This window comes from Leptopilina boulardi, unplaced genomic scaffold (assembly GCF_019393585.1).
Source record: "Leptopilina boulardi isolate dan_hultmark-lab unplaced genomic scaffold, ZJU_Lbou_2.1 LbouV2_211, whole genome shotgun sequence".
In the NCBI taxonomy this organism is placed as follows: domain Eukaryota; kingdom Metazoa; phylum Arthropoda; class Insecta; order Hymenoptera; family Figitidae; genus Leptopilina; species Leptopilina boulardi.
The window spans coordinates 1,545,767-1,571,584 of NW_026137765.1; the positions used below are offsets into that span (position 1 = coordinate 1,545,767).

The 25,818-nt window shown below is 26.0% G+C and overlaps 1 protein-coding gene across 4 annotated transcripts in view; it reads left to right on the forward strand.

Moving 5' to 3' along the window:
* The window catches only part of LOC127278774 (hemicentin-1), a 207,002-nt gene that overhangs the window by 106,012 nt on the left and 75,172 nt on the right, over positions 1-25,818 (forward strand). For all 4 annotated transcript variants that reach the window (XM_051300637.1, XM_051300638.1, XM_051300639.1 and 1 more), the window contains exons 4-5: positions 20,794-20,964; positions 22,088-22,252. In XM_051300637.1, the coding sequence (XP_051156594.1) occupies positions 20,794-20,964; positions 22,088-22,252 (336 nt within the window). The remainder of the gene's footprint in view (positions 1-20,793; positions 20,965-22,087; positions 22,253-25,818) is intronic.

A 25,818-nucleotide genomic window follows, 5' to 3' on the forward strand; every position in this document is an offset into this window, starting at 1 on the left:
AAAATACTAAAATATAGAAAGTCTGATTAAATATTTACTTTTCCTACTGATTTTCAAATTTCTTCATTGCGTCTAACTGAACAGGTATTTTACTACTGATAAAAATTACTAAAATGTAATTAAATAATAAATACTATTTTATAACTTCTATATTGCGTCTGACTAAACAAAAGTTTTACTACTTATAAAATTTCAAAAATCACTATGTCTGACTAAACACGACTTTTACTACTACTTGAAAATATTTCCAAGTTTAGTGAATTATATGCAAAATGACCATTTAAAAAAATTGTGCATTATTTTTCCTTTTTACATATTCTAATAAATAATTAAATTATTTATGCACGCGGTGATTTTATGCATAGAAATATAAATAATTACTAATACATATATATATAGAGAGGGAGAGACTTTAGATGTGACGGAAACATAAACTCCTGTGAAATTCTCTAACACAAACTTGATTAAATATTCAATGACAAACATTGCGCTCTGTCTCTCTGTCTCTCTCTCTCTCTCTTTCTCTCTTTCTCTCTCCTCGCTATTCCCGTTGAGGAAAACAGTTTTCTAACTTTATTTTCAACATCACAGTGTATATGGTTTTAATTGCAAACATAACTTTATTTGAGAAATTGTATAGCGCCTTGAGCGTGTGTCAAGTTTTGAACATTATAGAGAGAAAGGGGGTTAAAGAAAGTTTTTGACTTTAGAGTTGTGCGCGCGCGATGTTCGTTTCAAGTGCAACGAGAAATTACAAGGCGGTAAGGATAATCATTCAGCAAGATTTAGCATTGCATGTTTGTACAATTTTAAAGCAGTATAATACTCTCTTTATCAGGGACATTTCATCTTGGAACTTTACTCTTCGTGGAGGAGATTAAATCTTTGAATAAAGATTGGAAACATTTTCCAAAGACGGTTTCGAAGCAACAAATAGCAATTGTAATACTTGTTGCCAGGATAAGTTGTCATTGTTGCCAAGTCCTTCCAATTTCTTTCTTTATCTCTATATATATATATATATATATTTCTCTCTTTCTTTTTTTATTTCTTTCTTTATTCTTTTTTTTATTCTTTTTTTATTCTTTTTTGTATCTTTAGGGAATATTTATTTTGAGAAATAATGAGACGAGGGGGTCGAATGAATGAAAACGATTCTTTAGGTTGTAAAAAGCATCCGTTGCAAAGCTTCCGGCATCCGCTCTGACTTAGGGTTACTAAATAGTAGCACTATTTGCAGTTCCATTTTAGGCTTGCACTTAAGTCCTTTGCCGTGCCAAGAACCATAACACATACGTTATATATATATTAGGTGATTTTCAGCCAAGACAATTTTGTGGTTTCAACATATATATATATTTCATGTAAAACAGAGAGAGAGAGAGAGAGGAAATATTTTTCTATTTTCTCTCTTTAATATCTCACGAGACTATAAAAAACATTGTTTCACAAAATCATATTTATTAAAAGAAAAATATATTCTCGTTGAATTTTTTTTCTATTGTCTAACCAAATGAAGTAATTTCTCTTTTTAAATTAAATTTTTTAATAACTAATAATCGTTATAAGTTTTTTAAAACTATTTCTACTTTTGTATTTTCCAATTCAATTCCAATTCAAATTTATTATTCCATTTTTTCTTTATACAATTGGAGTGTAAAATCTTTTTCCAAAGCATCGTCTGACCAAAATCGGATCACACTACTTAAAATTCCACAAGCTCGTACATCAACTGAATTTTCACCCAATTTGCAATAGTATAGGTATATATATATATATTTGTAATCTCTCTTGTATTATATGGAAATTTACTATTGTAAAAGTTTTATATGAACACAATTGCGCAAATGCATATATCAATACAATTGTATATATATATATATACTTTTGAAAGAAAATTTGCAAGTATCATAACTTGCCTTTGAGTATATAATGAACGGAAATTCATTAGCAGTATAGTTTCCCTTATTCTCATCTAAATAAATAGCTCTCGAGTATGTAGTTTACTAAAGTTTGAAAGGGACTTCCTTTACCAATGTTACTCCTCCGATAAATTATTCTATATATATATATGTGTATGCTCTTATAAGGGCAAACTTCTAACATCCGGAATTCGAATGCCGATCGCGGTAGGTACACAGCATCGATTTAACATCAGTTGCTCGTCTTTAAGCTTCTACTGTTAGCAATACTATAAAGGAACAATGGACGCTTGCCATTCGCTAAAGTAACAATAGACTGCATTTTCCTTCTAAAGTCCCATGCCACTGTGTGTGCTTCTAATGTCGATTTGATATAGAAATTGCATTGTATTTGTGCTTATATATATATATATATTTATAGTTTTATTTCACTCTGTAGATTCGATTTTATTTCAATAAATATTTAAATTCACTTTTAATTTTAATTAAAAAATTGAACTACTTTTTATTTATACAATAAAGCAAAGAATAATAAAGTATCAATTTTCTTGATTTCAATTTTCTAATTTTAGAATTTCCTAAATAAATAATTTCGAATAAACCCTTTGAGTTAAAGTGCTTTATAATTTTTAAATATAGTATAAACCAATTTTTATCAATAGTATAAATTTACGTTTATATTAAATTGAGTTGGAATTATAAATCTTTAATAAGTCTTGTATTTTTAATTAATTTAATTTTTTTTTATTTAATTGAATCATGACTTACAATTTATAATTTAAGTAGTATAAATCAATTTTGGTCAGACGTGGAAAAAAATACATACTCTTATAAATTCAGTTACAAACTAATAATTTTTAACACGTTCTTTTAAATACTAAATTGTTAAAGCAAAATATTTAATAAGTTTTAAGTAGTACAAATCAATTTTGTTCAGACATGAAAAAAATTCACATTTGTTTCAATTGAGTTTCATGTTAATAATCTTTAATATAATTTTAATTTTAATTGAATTAATAGTAAATTCGTTTAAATCAAATTGCTTGATAATTTTGTTAAGTTTAGATAATTTTTTTTTTAATTAGTATAAACCAATTTTAATCAGACATTGAATAAATTTACATTTTTATTAACTTGAAAGATAATAAACTTTAATTTACTTTTAATTTAATCATTCCTTAAAATTTATGATTTAAGTGGTTAAAAATCAACTCAACAAGGGAGTTAATAAGTAAATTAACTCCTTAAAACTAACTCCCTAGGTCTAAAATTAACTCGCAAAGCATTAACTCCCTATGCTTCAACTCCAAAAGGGTGGGACTTTTATAGCGTCCCCTAGGGAGTTGAAATTCAACTCCTTTTTTTTACAGTGTATAAATAAATTTTAGTCAGACATGAAAAAGAATACATGTTCTTATAAATACAATAATAATATAATAAAGTAAAATAAATAATTACAAATATTAATGTAATACAGTAATACAAATACAATAATAAATAATACAGTAATACAAATACAATAATAATTTTTAATACTGTCCCTTGAATCAATGCTGAATTTTTCGCACAATAATTTCTGAGTAGTATACACTCAGAAAAAAGATATACGTTTAAACCAAATGTACCATTTTTTTTTATTTACCCAATTTTTTGGTTAGTTCAAACAAAATTTGTTTAATTCAAATAAATATTTATTTGATCTAAATAACTGTTTGGTTTATTTTAAAAAATTTTTTGAACAACGAAAAAATTTGATTGAGCTAAATAAACGTTTGGTTTATGCAACAAAATATTTGGTTAACTGTATATCAATGCATTTATTTTGTTGATTTAACCAAAATTTGGTTGATTCAAACAAATTTTTTTCTGAATGTACGTATAACTAAAATTGACCTGAACTACTGAAAACATTACAAAACGTTTAGAATTTCTGACGAAATATTGACTTGTACTACTGACAAAATGAGAAACGTTTATAGAAAGCTTGACTAAACATTTACATTTACTACTTATATAATTACAAAAGTGCAGAATGTCTGACTAAATATTTACTTTTACTACTACAAAATTTCCGAACGTTTAGAATATCTGACTAAAAATTTACTTTTACTACTGAAAATATAATTCTAATAATGTTTTATTAAATATTTACTTTTACTATTTATTTTTTTATTTATTCAGTATGTCAGATTAAACTAAATATGATTTACTAATAAAAAAATTAGAGTCGCACTAAATATTGACTTATACTACTGAAAACGTTAAAAACATTTAGAATATTTTATTAAATATTGACTTTTATTATTAACAGAAATTCCAAATATTTAGAATATCTGACTGAATATTGACTTGTACTACTGAAAAAATTACAAATGTTCATTAAGTCAAATTAAAATTTATCTTTAAAAAAAGATTTTTCAGATTAGTCATTTATGTCTAACTAAATATTTATTTGTTTACTAAAAAAATTACAAACGTTTAGAATGTCTGACTAAAAATTTACCTTTACTACTGATTTTATAATTTAGTAATTCTGTCTGACAGAAATCAATTTGACCTACTAATGAAAATACAAAAAATATTAAAATTGACTAAATATTTATTTGTACTATTAATAAAATTACAAAAAAGAAAAATGTCTGAATATATATTTACTTTTACTACTGATTTTTCAATTTTACTCATTGTGTCTGACTGAAATCGATTTTATTCACTAATAAATTTACAAAAAATATAAAGTCTGATTAAATATTTATTTATACTACTTAAAAAATTAGAGAAATATAAAAATCTGTCTAAATACTTACTTGTACTACTAGTAAATTTACAAACGGTTAAAAATTCTGAACAAATATTTATTTATTTATTTATAATGCATAAATAAAAAAAATAAATCAGTTGTAATTCCATCGTATGGTTTTTCATGTGTGAGAGAGAAGGTTACTTAAAGCAATATATACATAACCTATATATATATATATATATATATATATATATATATATATATATCAGAAAGATAAAAGATTTTAAACTGATTAGAAACACGAATTTTATGGTTTGAATTCAGCCTAGTTTCATTTCGTTTCTTAAATTAAAGAATAAAACTTATGCTCTCTCTCTCTCTCTCTCTCTCTCTCTCTCTCTCTCTTTTACCTTTGGAAAGATTTGCAGTTTGTGCGCCAGTCGTTTAAAAGCTGTCCTATGTATAAACCGTACGACCAACACTGCAGTCGGATTACAATGCTTTCTCGAAAAGCGCCTTAACAACTGTAGGAAGCGCAGATCCCATTACGTCCTTTTAGGATAACGCAGCGGACTTGTAAACATTTAATTAAGCAAGTAACAATATAAAACCTCTCAAAGATAGACGAACATTATTCTCATAAAAAAGAAAATCAACCAAAAAAAAGAGCAATTTATTCATTAAACCCAAAAAATGTATTTCACATATATATATATATACGTAAACAGAAATTGTTGAAATAAATTTTTTTTTATGTAGTTCACTATACAATATATAAATATAATATTAAATAAATTATTTTTCCAACTTTTGTATAGGGATGCGTGACCATAATTTTCTTCTTTTTTTTATAGTCGCACAAACCTCAAAACTCTTTTATAACTTAATATAAAAACCGAAAAAAAAGTTATATTTTCTTCGGCAAGTACAAAGGAATTCCGGTGGCTCGATTTTTGAATTCCAGCTACAATGCAGGAGAGAGAGAGAGAAAATAAACATATATATATTTTTCTTCGCCTGTCATTTTTATATCTGAAACTTTGTTATAAAAACTATAACTTTTTCTCATTGTTTCCCTGGAATTCAAAATTTTAAACTATTTTCCATTTTATAGAAAAGAATATTGTTTTAACAAAAAACAAATTTTTGTATTTAAAAAAATTTGTTTTTTTTCAAATTTTTTTTATCTCTTCATTTTGAAATTAGATTTCAATTCTAAAAATTTGAAAAAATATTTTCGATTTAAAAAGTATTATTCGACTTTTTTTTATTTATTTATATAAAATTCGAAATTAATAAATAAAAATTAATTATTAAAAATTTGAAATAAAAAATAGTATTTGTTAATTTTAATTATTTTTTTTTTAATAAAGAAAACCTTGAAAATTATCGTACTTCAATTGTCATTGTGTGCAGGGTATATGTCGATGGCATGTTATATCGAACCGCGAGGCAATAACTTCTCGTAGAAATCGATACGAGAAATGGGTGGGACACACGTTGGATTGAAGGCGGAGAAATGCAAAAAACACGCACAACTGAACTTCTTTTCTACTCTCGGAATACCATATAACGTCGTTTATTTTTCTTTGTAAAAATCTGCAAGCTCTTGCAGAAATGTTCCTCTATTTTTTGAACCTATCCGAGAGAGCGAGCGAGCGAGAGAGAGAGAGAGAAAGAGTCCATACGCTGTCTGCTGAATTTTTTTGCACAGAGCATATTAATGGCGCATTGTGCAAACATAAATAAATGAAGAAAAACGTACCGTACTTGCTCGAGCTTTCGAACAGGAATATAAAGGAAAAGTTGTCTATATATAAACTCTTTCTATATACGCGCACACACACACACATTTGTAAACATAATTTCAAAACTATTTTCTAATTCATATTCCAAAAAAAAAGGAAAAATTTTTTTTAAAACAAATATTTTGATATTTGAAAAAAAAAATTCAAATTCGACAAATTTTATTTTTAACAAAATATTAAATACTTTTTTTTTTATTTAAATCGTTTGAATTTTTTTTTTCCAATCAGGGTTTCGTGACCAAAATTAATATTTCGTTGCTAAGGAAAAAAGGTCATGGTAACGGTTGCCGCATAGTAACGATTGTTATGGTAACTGTTACCAAAAGTAACAGATTTTCTACTCTCTAAATCTGAATTAGTAAAAAAGTTTACTAATTTGAATTAGTGATTCACTTTTTGCTTCTCAATTAGTAAAATTTTACTAATTATTAGTAACTTTTACTAACAATTAGTAAAATTTAACTAAATTAAATAACTAAATTATTTTATTATTATTATTATTATTATTATTATTATTATTATTTTATTATTATTATCCCAGATGAAAAAATTAACGTTACTAACGTTACTAATGTTACTAACGTTAGTACCTATAAAAAATTAAGAGTTTCTAAAATATATTTTCACGGAAACTTTGCCACTACTTTCCCATTACCACTTTCACTTCCACTTAAACTTTTTATAATTTTCATTCCCATTTCTACTTCTACTTTTTCTAATTCTCATTCGCACTTCCATTCTCACTTCTACTCTTTCTAATTCTCATTCCCACTTTACTTCCACTTTTTCTAATTTTCATTCCCATTCCTATTTCCACTTCCATTTTTTTATATTCATTGCCACTACCACTTTTTCTAATTCTCATTCTCACTTTCACTTCCACTTCCACTTGTTCCAATTTTCATTCCCATTTGATCTTTCATTTTTTTATTTTCATAACAACTTTTTTATATTTTCACTTCCACTTCCATTCCTATTTTTTAAATTTCCATTACCACTTTTACTTTTTCTAATTTCCATCCATTGTAATTAAAAAAAAGTGGAAATGGTTGTGTAAATGGAAATTAGAAAGAGTTTTAGTCGAAATGGCAACAGCTAATGAAAACTAGAAGTGGGAATGAAAATTAGAAAAAAGAGAAGTGGGAATAAAAATTAGAAAAAGTAGAAGTGAAAATGGAAATGAAAATTAGAAAAGTGAAAGTGTAAATGAGAATTAGAAAGAGTGGAAGTGGGAATGGAAGTGCGAATGAGAATTAGAAAAAGTGAAAATGGAAGTGGTAATGTAAATAAAAATGTGGAAGTGAAAACGGGCATGAAAATTATAAAAAGTGGAAGTGAAAATGGGAATGAGAATTAGAAAAAGTGAAAGTGGAAACGGTAATGAAAATAAAAAAGTGGAGGTGATAATAGGAATGAAAATTATAAAAAGTGCGGGTATTCGATTTTCGACAAGTTTCTGCAAAAATACAATTTAGAAACAGTTTCCTAATTTTTATATAGGTACTAACGTTAGTAACATTAGTAACGTGAGTAATATTAGTAACGTTAGTAATGTTAATTTTTCTACCTGGGATTTAACTAAATTTAAATTAGTAAACATTTTTACTAATTCAGATTTAGAGAGTAAGGGAAAATTTTATTTTCAGTGAAATACTAATTTTTCTTTATTTTCTATATTTAAATAATTAGAATTTTTTTTTTTCCTTTACAATAAAAAAAAATATAAGAAAAATATTTATTGGGGAAAAAAAAAAAATTTCTATTCTCTATTTTAAATAATATTTAGGAAAATGTAGTTATTTTCTTGAAAATTTATTTATAACTTGAAATGCTCAGGTTCATTTGACTATAATAGTATATTTCCGGGCAACTGGGTTAGGATTTAGATTCGGAATGGTAAACGTAATCTGTGCCGTTGAATCTGCGTAATATGCCATTATCCATAACTAGGAGTTACAACTTCACAAGCCCCTCTGAGTAATTCAAAATGCCAAGATTGTTAATTTCACTCGCAATATTAAAGCACTAATAATCCGATTTTGCCAATGAATTTTTCAAAGCAGAAAATATAATCAAAATTAAAAATTATTATTATATAATTCAGTATATTATATTATACAATACTAATATAATAAAATTTTGTAAGACAATAAATGAGGTAATTTTTTTTTTTCCTTTTAATAAAGTTGCCGATGAATATTTGAAGTAATTAAAAAAATATTTACACAGTTTTGAAAATAAAAAGGAAAAGGAATTTTTATTTGAGAAAATAAAGACGAGAAACACGATAGGGAAGACTTTTATGTATATATACTACACACACACACACACATGTATATGTATATATATATATATATATATATATATATATATTCGTGGTGTATTGTTTGATGTAACGAGGTAGAGTGTTCGCTTCGTAGAAAAAACACAATAACATTACCGCACCTATAGATTAATAAAAGGTAACTGGTGGTGATTGCAGTAAAAAGAACTGCTCGTCAACGTTACACGAGAAGAGACAAATGTTCTCGTATATTCTTTTTTAGCATTCCTCCATATAAATTCATTGTATATACAATATTTTTCATTCTTCACTTTTTCATCATTGCAACATAATTGTTTTAATTCAGCAAAAAAAAAAAAGAAAATTCTTAAAATTCTTTTTTGCAATTTTCCCTTTTTTTCTCATCTTTTGTCACAATAGTTATGTGTCTCTCGTTTTTACTTATTTATTAAGGGAAACTTTAAACTTATTTGAACTTTTGACCTAGATATTTATTTTATCAATTCATTTTCTTTGTTTCTTTATTTACATTTTTTTTTAATCTATTTATTCGCAGTAATAAACGGGCTTATATTGCTCTCTAAATTTGAATTAGTAAAAATTTTAACTAATTTGAATTAGTGACTCACTTTTTGCTATTGAATTAGTAAAATTTTACTAATTATTAGTAACTTTTACTAATAATTAAATTTTACTAAAAAATAAAAATATTTTACTAATAAAAAAATTTTACTACTAATTTTACTAAAATTTTACTAATTCAATAGCAAAAAGTGAGTCACTAATTCAAATTAGTTAAAATTTTTACTAATTCAAATTTAGAGAGTAAAGTTATAAAAATTTGTCCCTTAAAATTAATTTCCCTTTTTAATTTTTATTTTTATATAAATTACGGGGGGAAAAAACTCAAATTTGGAATTTTTTTTTTTTAAATTTGCAACTTTTTTTTATTATACTTGAAAGAAATAAAATTTGAACGATGTTAGATATAGCAAATAGAATTGAATGTAAGTGGTAGTCTATCACCACAGTTCCTTTAGAAAAAGTCAGTCGTTTTCCAGTTTGGGGAGGGGGGGAGGGGGAAATGTTCATGATAGAGTTTTCCAACGATCGAAGCGAGTTAGTGCTAGAGGATACATAAGATTCGATCATCGAAAATGGGAACTGAGTGAGGCATACGGTTTGAACTTTGGAAAAAGTCGTAGAGGGAGGGTCTCGTGTGTTTTGGTGTAAGAGGATGAGTGTAAGGAGAATAAAGAACAAAAGCAAGTTTTGCGGAGAGAAAAAGAGAGAGAAAAAAAAAGAACTTTACTCAAAAGTTCCTCACGAGCGTCGACGGGTAGCGTATAAATACGTGAAGAAAGTTTCCGATATTAACCTCTTGAGAATTTATTACTTTTCCATACAACTGTAACACGGGCAGGTAAGATTGGAACTCATGTTGGATTTCAACTCGATATCAAATAAATCTTCACATAATTCTTATAAATATATCTAATCTTTCATGATATTTATTTTCGATTTATTTTCCAATCTTTTTTATAAAATCAAATTTTTGTGTCTCATTTATAAACAAATTAAAATAAAATATATTATTTTTAAATATATAAATAACTTTTTATAAATGATTCTTTTTTTATTCGAATAGTTTTTTTTTATGTTTGTATATAGAAATTTTTTCCCCTGTCGTCGATATATAATTGAAATTAATTTCACCATTTAACTCGGGGAATTTTTTTTTTTTTTTTATGATTGACAGGAAGAATAATTGAAAACGTGTGATCAAAACAATTTTTATTCCATTTAAGCACTTAGTGTATGCAATACATTTTGAAATATTTATATAAAAATAAATTCACTTCAATTGAATGCACAATCCACTTAAATAAATTTTTTTTTATAACTGTTTGACGAAAATAAATTTCTTTAAATAAAAATATAAATCGCAATTAAATTCTAATATATTTCGAATGTATCTTTATTATTTTTATATAAATATGTATTATTTTCAAATTATCATAAACTATCATCAATTAAAAAAAAATTGTCATCACTCTTTAAATGCGTTTGATTAAAATTTTATTTTTCTACTTAAATACAATATTATAGCAGATGAATAATTTCTAAGTGAAATAAATCAATTTTACTCAGACATAACAAAAAATTCGTCAATTAAAAAAGGAATAAATCTATATTATTTTATTATTCACATATATTAATTCTATATTAAATTAATGTTTAATAAATTACAATATAAGTAGTATAAATCAATTTTAATCAGACATGAAAATTATTGTAAATTATTATTATTATATTATTCAATTGAGTTACAAAATAATAATGTTTTAATATATTTATTTGAATGAATACTGAATTTTTTTTTGTTAAAATGGTTAATTATTTATTAGTAGTATTAATAAATTTCGATCAGACAGAAAAAATTCACTTTTTTTTTGAGGTAAAAAAGTAAATTGAGGTAACAAAAATTATTTTTAATACTGTTAACTGAATTAAAAAGGCTAAATTATTTTTAAAGTAGTACTAAACCAATATGATTGCATATTTTAAAAAATAGATGATTTAATTAATAGAGTAATAATTGAATGAATTTTTTTTATTAAAATAATGAATAATTTCTAAGTAGTACAAAATTATTTTAGTTAGACGTGACATAAATTTACATTCCTAGTAATTAAATTACAACATTTTTATAAAAACATAATTTTTTATATTATAAAAAATGACATGATTTGTTGTAAATATTGATAAAAATTATCGATATCATTAAAAAATATTTATGTCATTAGTTTGTATTAAAGAAAAAAAAATTTCATGACATAATAAAGATTGCGAACACACATAATATTAATAATAATAATATAATGATATAATATATATATATATATATATATATATAAAATAATGCTTGAAAAATTTTATTGAATATCATTATACATCGTTATTATACTTGGGATTATCAGAAAAGAAAAAAAAACTCAACGGTCTACATTACGATCGACGGTGTATGCCATTATCGAAGTAAGAAGGTATAGTTGCAATCTCACAATGGTACAAGAGATATGGGAAAGAGGGAGAGAGAGAGAGAGAGAAATAGAAGAGAGGGATTCGTGTTCTTATCTTATATATCCTATCCCATGCATCGCAAGAGAGGCGCTCTTTAAGGGTCGTCATAAAAACGAGAATAGAATGAAATGTCGTCGGAAGCTTGTAACGGGCTATATTTTTCTTACACGTTGCGGAAGTGAGGTTCGTCGCATTATGCACAATAAGACTCTCCTATAGCCGAGGTCTTTTATTATATTAAAAAAAAATATATATATATATTAAATTTTTTTTTTCTCTTAGATTCCTCGTCGAGTTTCATTTACATTTTTCTTCCTCTCTTTTATATATATATATTTATATGTATATATATGAGGCTTTAAATGGAGTTTCGAGAAATTTTTAAATAAATATAAATCAGAAGATGAAGATGAAAATTTTGAATACATTTGACATTATTACTGAATTTGAATTAAATTTAATAAATTCATTTTTAGTCTCTTGTATTTGAAAAATAATGAAAATCTAAATTTAAGAATTTATTTTTGTCACCTATTTAATAATAGATTTTAATTCTTAGAATATATAATAAAGAAAAGATTTTCTTTTTTGGATGTACGAATTTTTAGTGAAGAAATTATTTCTTTTGAAATCTAAAAGAATTTTTTCACTGTCTGATTAAAATTGACTTATACTACTTAGGATTTTTTTTTCTATCATTGGGAAAATGATTTTGGGAAAAAAAATAATTGCAATTGCGCGAACAAACAAGTACTTAACGTTTATTTTTGTTTAAATGAAACAGAGTTCATTTTGTTTCGACGAGAAACCGCAAATTAAAACAACAGAGTACTAATGCCAATCAGATATCCCAACCAGTCGTTTTCAACATAGCAATCATTGGGTAATTTTCAAGTTCTTAAACTCCTCTGTACGTTACATTTAATGTCAGCGGTTCTCTGATAAACTTTATATATTCTCTCTCTCTCTCTCTCTCTCTCTCTCTCTCTCTCTCTCTCTCTCTCTCTCTCTCTCTCTCTCTCTCTCTCTCTCTCTCTCTATTTTTTTTATATATCTATAGTGCGGTACAATCATTTCGACACGCTGTTGCCCGTTAAAATCGATTATATGTGTTCCCACTCATCGGGGGAACAATTCCGAAACTTTAGGAAGTAACAAAAATCCCTTGGGTGTAAAGTGCAACGACATGAAGTCCAACTTGGGCCACTTACCTTCCAAACATAAAGTAACTTAAACACTTTTACGTGATATATAGGCTTTCTACCGACCTATGAGCCATATATATATATATATATATATATATATATATATATACATACACAGCTGTGTACTACTCGAGCTTGAAGTAAATCACAGACACCCTTATAACCCTCCGCCAACTTACCCCATTTTACCCATGAAAAAAAAGGGAAGAGAAAAAGAAAGAAAGAATATTTCAGATTACCTACCAACAAAGGTCTCACGAAAATTATTCTACTTTCTCACAGGATATTTTCGTCCATTTGAGCTAAAGTGCCTGTTTATCACTTGCACTCACTTGATATGTTAATAAATCATTTCATTTTATTTACTTCATAAGTCATGGAATTTTTTTTTTCGTTCCATTTCTTTTTTTTCATAAACTTTTAGAAATTTGTATTTATTTATACTTTTTTTTTTTAGTAAAAATAAATTTTTTTCCGCTATTTTTATTATTACCAAACTGACTTTTAATATTGAGAAAATGAAAAAAATTATTATGTCTGACTAAATAGGAGTTATACTACTGATATTCTAATCTCTTTAATATGTCTGACTGAACTAGACTTTTACTACTAATAAAATTACGAAAATGATTTCGTCTAACCAAATATTACTACTGATAAAATAACAAAAACAAGTATTATGTCTGACTAAATATGACTCTTACTACTAATAAAATTAGAAAAATTATTATGTCTGACTAAACAGGAGTTTTACTACTGATACAAATTACTAAAATGTAGAAAGTCAGATAAAATATTTACTTTTACTAATTTGTTTATTATGTCTGACTATATCGACTTATACTACTGAAAAAATTACATTTACCGTGTCTGATTAAATATTGTCTTGTACTACTGTGAAAATTACAAAAAGTTCTACTAAATATTGACTTGTACTACTCATAAAATTATTTTAAAAGGTTTGACTAAATATTTACTTTTACTACTGATTAATTTAATTTTAATAAATTAATTAAAAAATTTAATAATTTAAAATCAATTTTAAAAAGAAATGAAACAAATCTTTACTAATAGAATTGAGAAAAGATATAATTTGACAATAATAGAAGAAATAATATAAATAATAGAAGTTTAAAAGGTGGAAAGTGGCAGAAATTGTGCCTTAGGTCAGTGACAAAATATTTTTGTCATTTTAGTCGATCCCTTTGGGGAGAATAAAGAAGGTAAAAGAATTTAATTTCACGGTCTCGCGGGAAACCAAACGATTCACTCCTCCGACCCTTTTGCGCGCCACACTTCTTTTCTTTTCGCCCTTTTCGTTTTCTGGTTTTCTTCAACGGCTAAGCGCTTTTCTCAATCTACCCTAGTTTTTTTTTTTCCTAAAGCCCTCGACATCAAGCCAACCTTCCTTGAATCTTCTTCTTCTTTTCTCTTTAAAGAAGTAGTAGAATTTTTTTTCCATTCCCTCTCTCTTTCTCTCTCTCTCTCTCGTTTTCTTCATTCGATATTTGCCATCCTTAGAGTGTAATTTATCACAAATGTACTTCATCTCTACTCTAGTACATTTCGTCCTCATTTCATGTCTTCATTTTATAAAACTTTCTATATATATATATATATATATATATATACTGTTCTGATGTATATCAAACTGAATTTTTCAGTAGGTATCCTTCTCTCTACCTCTTCTTTAATGGATTCGGCAATCAAAAATCTTTTTCACGACTTAACGAAAAATAAAAAAAAGAAAGAAAAAAAAATGTTAAACGAAAATAAACTATACTTTCATCCTCTTGTATATACATAAACATTTCGTTTTATCTTGAACACGGTAAAGCAAAAAAAACCTCTTTTAAACCTTTTATCATTAAAGACATTTTCTTCATTCACTCTTTTTTTTTTCTTTGACATTATCGCGGACTATTAAATCAGTTACATGTTTCCTGTAGAGAGCAGAAATATACTCTCTAAATTTGAATTAGTAAAAATTTTACCTAATTTTCATTAGTAAAAATTTATGCCAAATAAAAATTTTATTTACGCTAAATAAAAAAGTGGCTCTGAGATAAATATACGTTTATTTAATTTAAATATATGATATTTGTTTCAAATAAAACATGTACATTAAAAGTGAAGAGGAAAAAAAATCTTTTTCAAAAAAAAAAAAATTTCTTTATCGGAAAAACAAAACTGTAAATACTTCTTTAGTTTTACAGTAAAATTTAAAAAAAAAACAAGGGAAACTTATTTTTAAAAAGTATTTGTGTACATTTTAAAAATTTTATCAATTGAGATTTCGAGAGAGAAGAAATTTTAAATGAGAATTGCTAGTATATTGTATTATATGTATGTGTATATATATATATATATATATTTATAATTTAGAATCAATGTTGAACATCGAGATTCGTGCTTTGAATTAACGATATATAAATTTACGTGAATAACGCACGAAGGCCCATTGCAAATCGGAAATACAATGCAGGAAATGCATTCGCGAGTTGCAATGCGTGTAGAGAGAAGGCCTATATATATATATGAGAGAGAGAGAGTGAGAGAGAGAGAGAGAAAGGAGGCCGGCAATCCGGTGAGGTAATGGGACGGATGGATGAAAACCAATAAATCATTCTCCATGGAATAACCATTTGACCGAATGTTGGGAAAGCGGTAATCCACGCTATATATAGCTAAAATGCAGTTTCATGTGTCTAGAACAAGAGCAAAATGTGAATCGTTAGTTCAAGTCGATTAGACCATAAAGAAGCATGGGGAAAAAAAATTATTTATTCACTAATTTCTAAACCGCAGAATCACATCATTCGACTCTCTTTCTCTCTCTCTATATATATATATACACACATCTACATATACATAAACTGATGAATGAACTTTTCAATCGTTCAAAAACCACCGCTCAAATCAAATATTCATCAACTTTGCATTTTCATATGTATATCATTTCACTTGAATTTACAAAATTTTCTGTATTTATTTATACATGCAGTATTCAAAATTCATATATAAATATAAACATATATATGAAATATATGTAGTAGGATTTTCTAAATTAGAGTATTTGTTTGTCAAATTTTTTAGACGATTTTACTTTTTTCATCATAGAAAAATTATTTTTTTTTTTTTTTTTTATTTTATTGGTAGTTAGAAAGTCAAAATTAATATTTAATTGTACCATAGAGAAAAAAAAACGTAAGAAGTATAAACTTTTACTACTGATTTTTTAATCATGTCTGACTTAAAACCGACTTGTGCTACTGAGAAAATTACTAAAATACTGGAAATTGAACTAAATATTGATCGATACTACTGAAAAAATTGCAAACGTTTAGGCGGTCTGACTTAACATTTACTTTTACTACTAACGAAATTAAAAAAGTCTGACTAAATATTTACGTTTACTACTTATTTTAAAAATATTTCACTTACTACGTTCGACAAAAATTTGACATTTACTAATTTGTAAAAATTACAAAAAATTATTATGTCTCACTAAACAGGAGTTTTACTACTGATAAAATTACTAAAATTATTTTACTACTAATAATATTAGAAAAAATGTAGAAAGTCTGATTAAATATTTAGTTTTACTACTGATTTTCGAATTTCTTTATTGTGTCTGACTCAATCGGTTTATACTACTGAGAATATTACAAACGTTTCAGTGAGTCTGATTAAATATTGTCTTGTACTACTAATAGAATTACAAAAATCACCATGCCTGACTAAACAGAATTTTTACTACTGATACATTTCAAAAAAGTATTATGTCTGACTAAACACGACTTTTACTACTTATTTTTTTTAATTTTGTCTGACTAAAAACGCTTTGCTCTGATAATAAAATTACAAGAATAAAAATTTCGAAAGTCTGACTAAATATTGACTTTTACTACTTATTTTTAAAATATTTCACTTACTACGTTCGACAAAAATTTGACATTTACTAATTTGTAAAAATTACAAAAAATTATTATGTCTCACTAAACAGGAGTTTTACTACTGATAAAATTACTAAAATCATTTTACTACTAATAATATTACAAAAAATGTAGAAAGTCTGATTAAATATTTATTTTTACTATTGATTTTCTAATTTCTTTATTGTGGCTGACTAAATCGGTTTATACTACTGAGAATATTAGAAACGTTTCAGTGTGTCTGATTAAATATTGTCTTGTACTACTAATAAAATTACAAAAATCACCATGTCTGACTAAACAGAATTTTTACTACTGATACATTTCGAAAAAGTATTATGTCTGACTAAACACGACTTTTACTAATTATTTTCTAATTTTGTCTTGACTAAAAACGCTTTGCTCTGCTAATAAAATTACGAGAATAAAAATTTCGAAAGTCTGACTAAATATTGACTTTTACTACTTATTTTTAAAATATATTTCACTTACTACGTTCGACAAAAATTTGACATTTACTAATTTGTAAAAATTACAAAAAATTATTATGTCTCACTAAACAGGTAGTTTTACTACTGATAAAATTACTAAAATCATTTGCTACTAATAATATTACAAAAAATGTAGAAAGTCTGATTAAATATTTATTTTTACTACTGATTTTCTAATTTCTTTATTGTGTATGACTCAATCTGTTTATACTACTGAGAATATTAGAAACGTTTCAGTGAGTCTGATTAAATATTGTTTTGTACTACTAATAAAATTACAAAAATCACCATGCCTGACTAAACAGAATTTTTACTACTGATACATTTCGAAAAAGTATTATGTCTGACTAAACACGACTTTTACTACTTATTTTCTAATTTTGTCTGACTAAAAACGCTTTGCTCTGCTAATAAAATTACGAGAATAAAAATTTCGAAAGTCTGACTAAATATTGACTTTTACTACTTATTTTTAAAATATTTCACTTACTACGTTCGACTAAAATTGACATTTACTATTGTAAAAATTACAAAAATTATTATGTCTCACTAAACAGAATTTTTACTACTGATAAATTTCAAAAAAGTATTATGTCTGACTAAACACGACTTTTACTACTTATTTTCTAATTTTGTCTTGACTAAAAACGCTTTGCTCTCCTAATAAAATTACGAGAAAAATAATTATGAAAGTCTGACTAAATATTGACTTGTACTATTGGGAGAATGGCAAAAAAAATACAAAATGTTTAGATTTGTCTGACAAAATATCTACTTGTACTTCTGAAAAAATTAAACATTTAAAGAACATCTGCCTAAAAATTTACTTCAACTAACTGGTAAAATTACAATATCTGTATAATATAAGGTATATAACTCTCTAATACATCAAATGTCGACATAACTGTCTCAATGAAAAACTTTTTTCTTCGCGGAATATTTTCCCCTGTATAACTTCGGAAAGAACGAACATAAAATGTTGGAAGTAGGAAAATGCCAGGTAACGAGCCTTGTGCGATCAAAACTCTTCTATATAATACCGCAATGTATATATATAGTTGATAAAAGAATATTTCCAATTTAAATTCTGCTTGACAATATGTGTACCATAATATATTATATAATAACAAAAGAAGAAAAAAATAATGTTCCCGTAAGGGAAAACTATATTCAAAATTATTTACAAAAAAAAAAACTGTACGTCTCATCAAATTAGAAATTTCAATGCGGAAAAATGTGCTTCTTGATAATTTTCAAATAAATTCAGTTTTGGAAAGTTTTTAATTAATTTTTTTTTCATTTTGTTTTCTAAATTTTATATTGTATTTTTTAAATTTAAAGAAATATTTTTTTAAACAAAACATTTTTTTCTCTTATAATACATTTTTTGCGACTTTTTTTTATATATAATTTTTTATTCTAATTTAGGCGATAAAATTTATTTATTTATTAGAAGTAAAAGAAAAATTGGATATGGATTTAAAAAAAAAAAGTCAATTCAGAAAAACGTTGAATAAGAATTAAATCTCGTGTGTGAAAAAGATTGGAACATTGAAAGAAAATAAAGATGGTTGAAGTAGAGTAAGAGAGAAAGAGAGAGAGAGAGAAAGATAGGGATGAAATTAAGAAAGTTGTCATCGTCAGGTTTTTACCCTGGGGATACGAAAATCCAATATCGTCAAACAGACGCCCGTAGAATGGGTTCAGCGATTTCTTATGTATCAAATGACACATAAAAAAGGATGTAGAACCCCCAAGTAATACTCACGAATAACTGCCTCTCTCTCTCTCTTTTTTTTTTTTTTTTTTTGAGGGGTGAAAAGTATACGGTTATATAAATCAAAACATTTGTCACACACTTTATACAAAAACGATTTTTCTATTAACGTACATAATACATTATCTCAATGAAAATATTAAAAATATTTCTCTCAATGAAAAAATTTACAAAAAAATTTTCTCACCTACAAAATATTAATAAATTAAACAAAAAAAAAAATTCTGAAATTTTTTTCGTAATTGAAATTTTATGTTACAAAATAAGAAAATTGCTCTATTGAAAAATAAGAAAATTTTTTGATTGATGAAATTTATAATGAAAATAATAATAATTGAAAAAAATGTCATTTTTGACACAAGAGAGAAAAATGTTAAAATAAAGTTTTAAGGAGTGGAAAAATTTTTGAATGGAAAAATTTTCTCTGAAGGTAACGACGCTCTTAAGTTGGACTTGCCTTTTAATATTCAACGACTTAAGATTTAATATTCAGTGACCTGACCTACATTGACCCCCAAAAGTCCTGAGGGTGCAACATACCACGTGTAACACACATACACATTCTTTCACAAGAATATCCTCATGAAAAGAAGTAACTTTAGAATAAGAGAGCACAATTTATTAAACAGTTTATTCATATATATATATATATAAGACTTTATTTTCCACTATGGAGAAAATAAAATATTTCCCGAAGCTTTTGGCGTTCTTTTCAAAAATTTATCATTTTTTTCGACTTGAGAAAAACAATAGATTTATTTTTCTCTTGGGCAAAATTAAAAATAGAATGCGAAATAAAAAATACAAATGACGTATTTAGACAAACATTCTTTTCAAAAAATATAATTTGTTTAGATAATTTATAAATTATTATTAATTAAAAAATTAAATAATAATTGAAATTAATTTAAACAATTTATTAAATTAGTATATATTTATAATTTGCAATATTACAGGGAAATATTTTTTAGTTTTGCAAAAATTTTATTATTTTTTTATAATCAAGAATATGTGTAAAAACTAACACTGCTCAAATTCAATAAATAATTTTTCTCGCAACTGAAATTTTTTTTCGATAAAATTTCTTTTTTTTTCGATTCAACAGATAACATTTTGATTTTATTTTTACATTTGTCCACGTGTCGAGTTTTGAAAGCTTTTTTTCTTTTCTTTCTCTTTTTTTCAGTTTTTTTTTTTTTTGAAAGCTCGATTGCAGAACTTTTCAATTTTCGCTCTTCAATTTTTTACTTCCTTGTTTTCTTTTCATGCAGCCTATTATCGATTCCCCTACATTGATTTTTACCTTCCATTATTTTAATATCTTCTTTTGTTCTTTTTTTTTTTTACTTTACAATTTATTTTTCCTATCGCATAGAATATAAAATAATTTTTCATAAAAAAATTTAGATATTTTTTTATGAAATAAAAATAAGTAGAAATAAATTAATTAATAAAAATATACTAAATGTAAAATTATTTTATTTTAAATTTAAAAAAAAAAATGAGATTTTTTCTAATTTTGTTTTTCTATTTTTCTGTTACAGTTCAGCCAGTATTCGTTCGTGTTATCGACGAAGATACAAAAGCTACACTCGAAACAGGAAAAGTCTTGGGACCAATAAACGATGGTACCAAGATTTCCTTGAGGTGCGAGAGTAGTATAGGTCGTCCCGTTCCAATCGTCGAATGGTACAACGGCGATAAGCTTCTTGAATGTAAGTTTTTTTTTTTCTTTTCATTTTTGAATTTTCATTTCGCTTCAAATGTGACCATCACGATATTTCAATCGACCATATAAAGCCTCTCACTCTCTTTTCCTCCATATGAAATTGACTTTTAAAAATTCATTATTTCGATTTTCACACTTTCGTACCGAAAAAAAAAAATGGAAAATAAGTCTCGTAAATTGAATTAAATTTCTTATTTATTAGTTTTAATATTAAATTTTTTAATTTACTTTTTTTTTATATACAGAATAATGTAGAGGAAAAATTCCCTGTTTTATACACAGAAAATTATAAGGTATTAAAATAAGCTGCAACTCTAGTTATTTTAATCCAATTTTTGCTTATTTTAATACGAAAATGGATTAAAATAAGCAAAATTAGATTAAAATAATAAGTGTTGCAGCTTATTTTAATGCCTTTTAATTTTCTGTGTAGTTTTATATTTATAAATGTAAAAAAATTATTTTATATTGAAAGAAAAAATGTGAAAAGTATATTTTTTAATTTGATTCTTAAAATTGTTCAGTTATTTTAGTATTGAGAGGAAAAAAATTTTTATTTTCATCTAAAAATGATCAAATAATCATAAAAAATAAAAAAAAATGGTAAATATAATAATCTATACACACTAAAAAATAATACTTACTTTCAGTTTAATTTTGACTAAAACCGTTAACATTAGAACAATTTTTACTGAATTTCAGCCTTGAGTGTATGATTTTAAGTCCTAAAATTAACTTAATCTAGTTTTAAGATAAAAATTATGATTTTAAGTCCTAAAATTGACTTAATCTAGTTTTAAGATAAAAATTATGATTTTAAGTCCTAAAATTGACTTAATCTAGTTTTAAGATAAAAATTACGCTAGTTTTCAGGTATTTTGATTTTAAGATGTTAACGATTTCAGTATTTGTTTTTTGTGTGTAGAAAGAAAAATTATAAGGAGGGGAAAAAATAGGATTTTTTTTTTTTTTAATTTTCGTTCATTTAAACAAGTGAAGCAATTTTTCAAAGATAATTTGACATTAATCAATATTATCTATGATCTTCCCTCTTGTCTGATATTGAGCGGGCAATTTTCTAACCACATTATTTTTTACTTTTATTGCAGCGGAAAGCACGTCGCAAGTTGAAGAAAATGGAATCGGCACCGGAAGTAGCCTGTTGAATCTGCAGGTTACACGCAGTGAATTAGGCGCTAACCTTACTTGCAAGGTCAGCAGTAGTCTTACTCTTGCTGAGCCACTCACAATTGACATCAGATTAGACGTTCATGGTGAGTTTTTTTTTTTAATCTTTTTTTTTTTTTTTGCTATACTCCACAAAAATCATAAAAATAATTTTTTTTTCAATTAAAATTAAAACAATTTGCAAACAAAAATTTTAGTATCTCTTTTTTATATATATATATATATATATATATATATATATATATATATATGCCATTTTCTTCATTATTCTCATATTAAAAAGTTTCGTTTAGTTGAAACTTTATATATAAGAACAGAAAGTTAAGTTCTTAAAAGGTAATTAATTTATTTAACTTTGGAGAATGGCATGAAGTAATTACTTTTTGTCGTTTTAAAAGAAAATAATAGTTCAAGATTTGCGGTGAAGATTCTCTGGACCATTATGTAGTTTTAAAGAAATTTAATTAAAACTTTATTTATCGGTCCGCAAAGGTCTACAAGTGCAGCGCGTTTCAAATGATGATCGAAATATATATATATATATATATTTTTTCTTAAAACAGAAACTTATTTTATTAAATGTTGGTAGTTTAAAAAAAAACAACATTCTAATCAAAATTGTATTTGAATGAAATTTTTCGAAATTTCTTTATCAATTTTCAAACAGAGAATATAGAGAAAAATTTCAACTTTCACACAAAAGAATTCTCGCATGTTATATAAAAAAAAAAACTGTTGAATTTGAATAATCCAATTTTCATAAAATCAGGTAAAATTCGATTGAAAATACCTTTTACACTCTAAGACTCTGCAAAGATTTTATCTAGAATAAAAAAGACGCGAGCAGTGCAAATAGCAAACAGAATTTTTCCTCACAAATGATTTATATAAGGATAGTTTTTTTTTTTTTATTAAAATCAGATTTTTTATTGTCTCAATTTAATATTTTCGTGAAGAGAAATATTTTTTTTTTGGTTCCATTTTGATGAGAAAAAATAAAATTATTGTTGTTAGAGAATTTTTTTTTGCATTTATTAAATACAAAAATTTATAAAATTTAATTAATTTAATTTTTAATTTATTTATTTATAAAAATATATTTGAAAATTAAAATTGAATTTTAATTTAACAGAATTGTTCTTTTAATTGAATTTCTACTTATGCATAAAAATCTTCTTTAATTTTTGTTAAGACAAAAAATAATTATTATTATTGTTTCACCGAGAGGTATTTTTTTTTAATTTGCTTTTCTCTTGAGACAAATAGAAATTAATTTGGAATCAAATAAAAATAAAAATTTGTCTCGTGAGTTTAATAATTTTTTATTTTGTTTCAATTTGAAATAAAAAAATTTAATTTACCACATAGAAAAAAATCGTATTTAGCGCAAATAAAATTTATTTGAAACAAAATCAATTTATTTGAAACAAAAAAAAAAAATTTATTTAAACCGAATAAAATTTATTTGGATCAAATAAATATTTATTTCGCTCTACAGACAAGTATATCTTTTTCTCTGAGTTTATAAATTTTATTGGAAAAAAATAATTTTTCTATATTTATATTATTGTTATTATTATATATTATAATTTTTATTATTATTATTATTATTTAAATTGAAATTTAAATAGAATTAAAATATTATATTGTTGTGTAAAGAAAAATAGTGTAATTTTGATTTGTAAAGTTTTTAATGATATAAAACAAACTGGTGAGAGTATACCCGCGTGGAAATGGAAGTATGGGCAAAAGATGGCAAAGTATGGCCAACTATGGGTTAAACATGGCCAAAAGCTGACAAAGTATGGCAACAGTATGGCAAAAGTATTGCTAATGAGCGAATCCCATAGTTAAAGTATGGCTTCAAAAAAAACCATTTTTTTCAATTCTCTAACTATGGGCGAACTATGGGCAAAGTATGGCAAAGTATGGGAGGCAAAAAAAATCATTTTTTTCAAATTCTTCAAATATGGGCGAACTATGGGCCAAGTATGGCGAAGTATTGGAGGCAAAAAAAATCATTTTTTTCAAATTCTTCAAATATGGGCGAACTATGGGCAAAGTATGGCGAAGTATGGGAGGCAAAAAAAATCTTTTTTTTTAAATTCTTCAAATATGGGCGAACTATGGGCAAAGTATGGCGAAGTATGGGAAGCGAAAAAAACACTTTTTTTTAAATTTTTGAACTATGGGCGAACTATGGGCCAAGTATGGCGAAGTATGGGAGGCAAAAAAACACTTTTTTTTAAATTTTTGAACTATGGGCCAAGTATGGCGAAGTATGGGAGGCAAAAAAAATAATTTTTTTCAAACTCTTCAAATATGGGCGAACTGTGGGCAAAGTATGGCGAAGTATGGGAGGCAAAAAAAACACTTTTTTAAAAATTTTTGAACTATGGGCGAACTATGGGCCAAGTATGGCGAAGTGTGGGAGGCAAAAAAAATCATTTTTTTCAAATTCTTCAAATATGGGCGAACTATGGGCCAAGTATGGCGAAGTATGGGAGGCAAAAAAACACTTTTTTTTAAATTTTTGAACTATGGGCGAACTATGGGCCAAGTATGGCGAAGTATGGGAGGCAAAAAAAATAATTTTTTTCAAACTCTTCAAATATGGGCGAACTGTGGGCAAAGTATGGCGAAGTATGGGAGGCAAAAAAAACACTTTTTTAAAAATTTTTGAACTATGGGCGAACTATGGGCCAAGTATGGCGAAGTGTGGGAGGCAAAAAAAATCATTTTTTTCAAATTCTTAAAATATGGGCGAACTATGGGCCAAGTATGGCGAAGTATGGGAGGCAAAAAAAATCATTTTTTTCAAATTCTTCAAATATGGGCGAACTATGGGCCAAGTATGGCGAACTATGGAAGGCAAAAAAAAACAATTTTTTTCAAATTCTTCAAATATGGGCGAACTATGGGCAAAGTATGGCGAAGTATGGGAGGCGAAAAAAAACACTTTTTTTTAAATTTTTGAACTATGGGCGAACTATGGGCCAAGAATGGCGAAGTATGGAAGGCAAAAAAAATCATTTTTTTCAAATTCTTCAAATATGGGCGAACTGTGGGCCAAGTATGGCGAACTATGGAAGGCAAAAAATTGATTTTTTTTCCTCCCATACTTCGCCATACTTGGCCCATAGTTCGCCCATAGTTCAAAAATTTAAAAAAAAGTGTTTTTTTTCGCCTCCCATACTTCGCCATACTTTGCCCATAGTTCGCCCATATTTGAAGAATTTGAAAAAAATGATTTTTTTTGCCTCCCATACTTCGCCATACTTGGCCCATAGTTCGCCCATAGTTCAAAAATTTGAAAAAAATGATTTTTTTTGCCTCCCATTCTTCGCCATACTTGGCCCATAGTTCGCCCATAGTTCAAAAATTTAAAAAAAAAGTGTTTTTTTCCCCTCCCATACTTCGCCATACTTTGCCCACAGTTCGCCCATATTTGAAGAATTTGAAAAAAATGATTTTTCTTGCCTCCCATACTTCGCCATACTTGGCCCATAGTTCGCCCATAGTTCAAAAATTTAAAAAAAAGTGTTTTTTTCGCCTCCCATACTTCGCCATACTTGGCCCATAGTTCGCCCATAGTTCAAAAATTTAAAAAAAAGTGTTTTTTTCGCCTCCCATACTTCGCCATTCTTTGCCC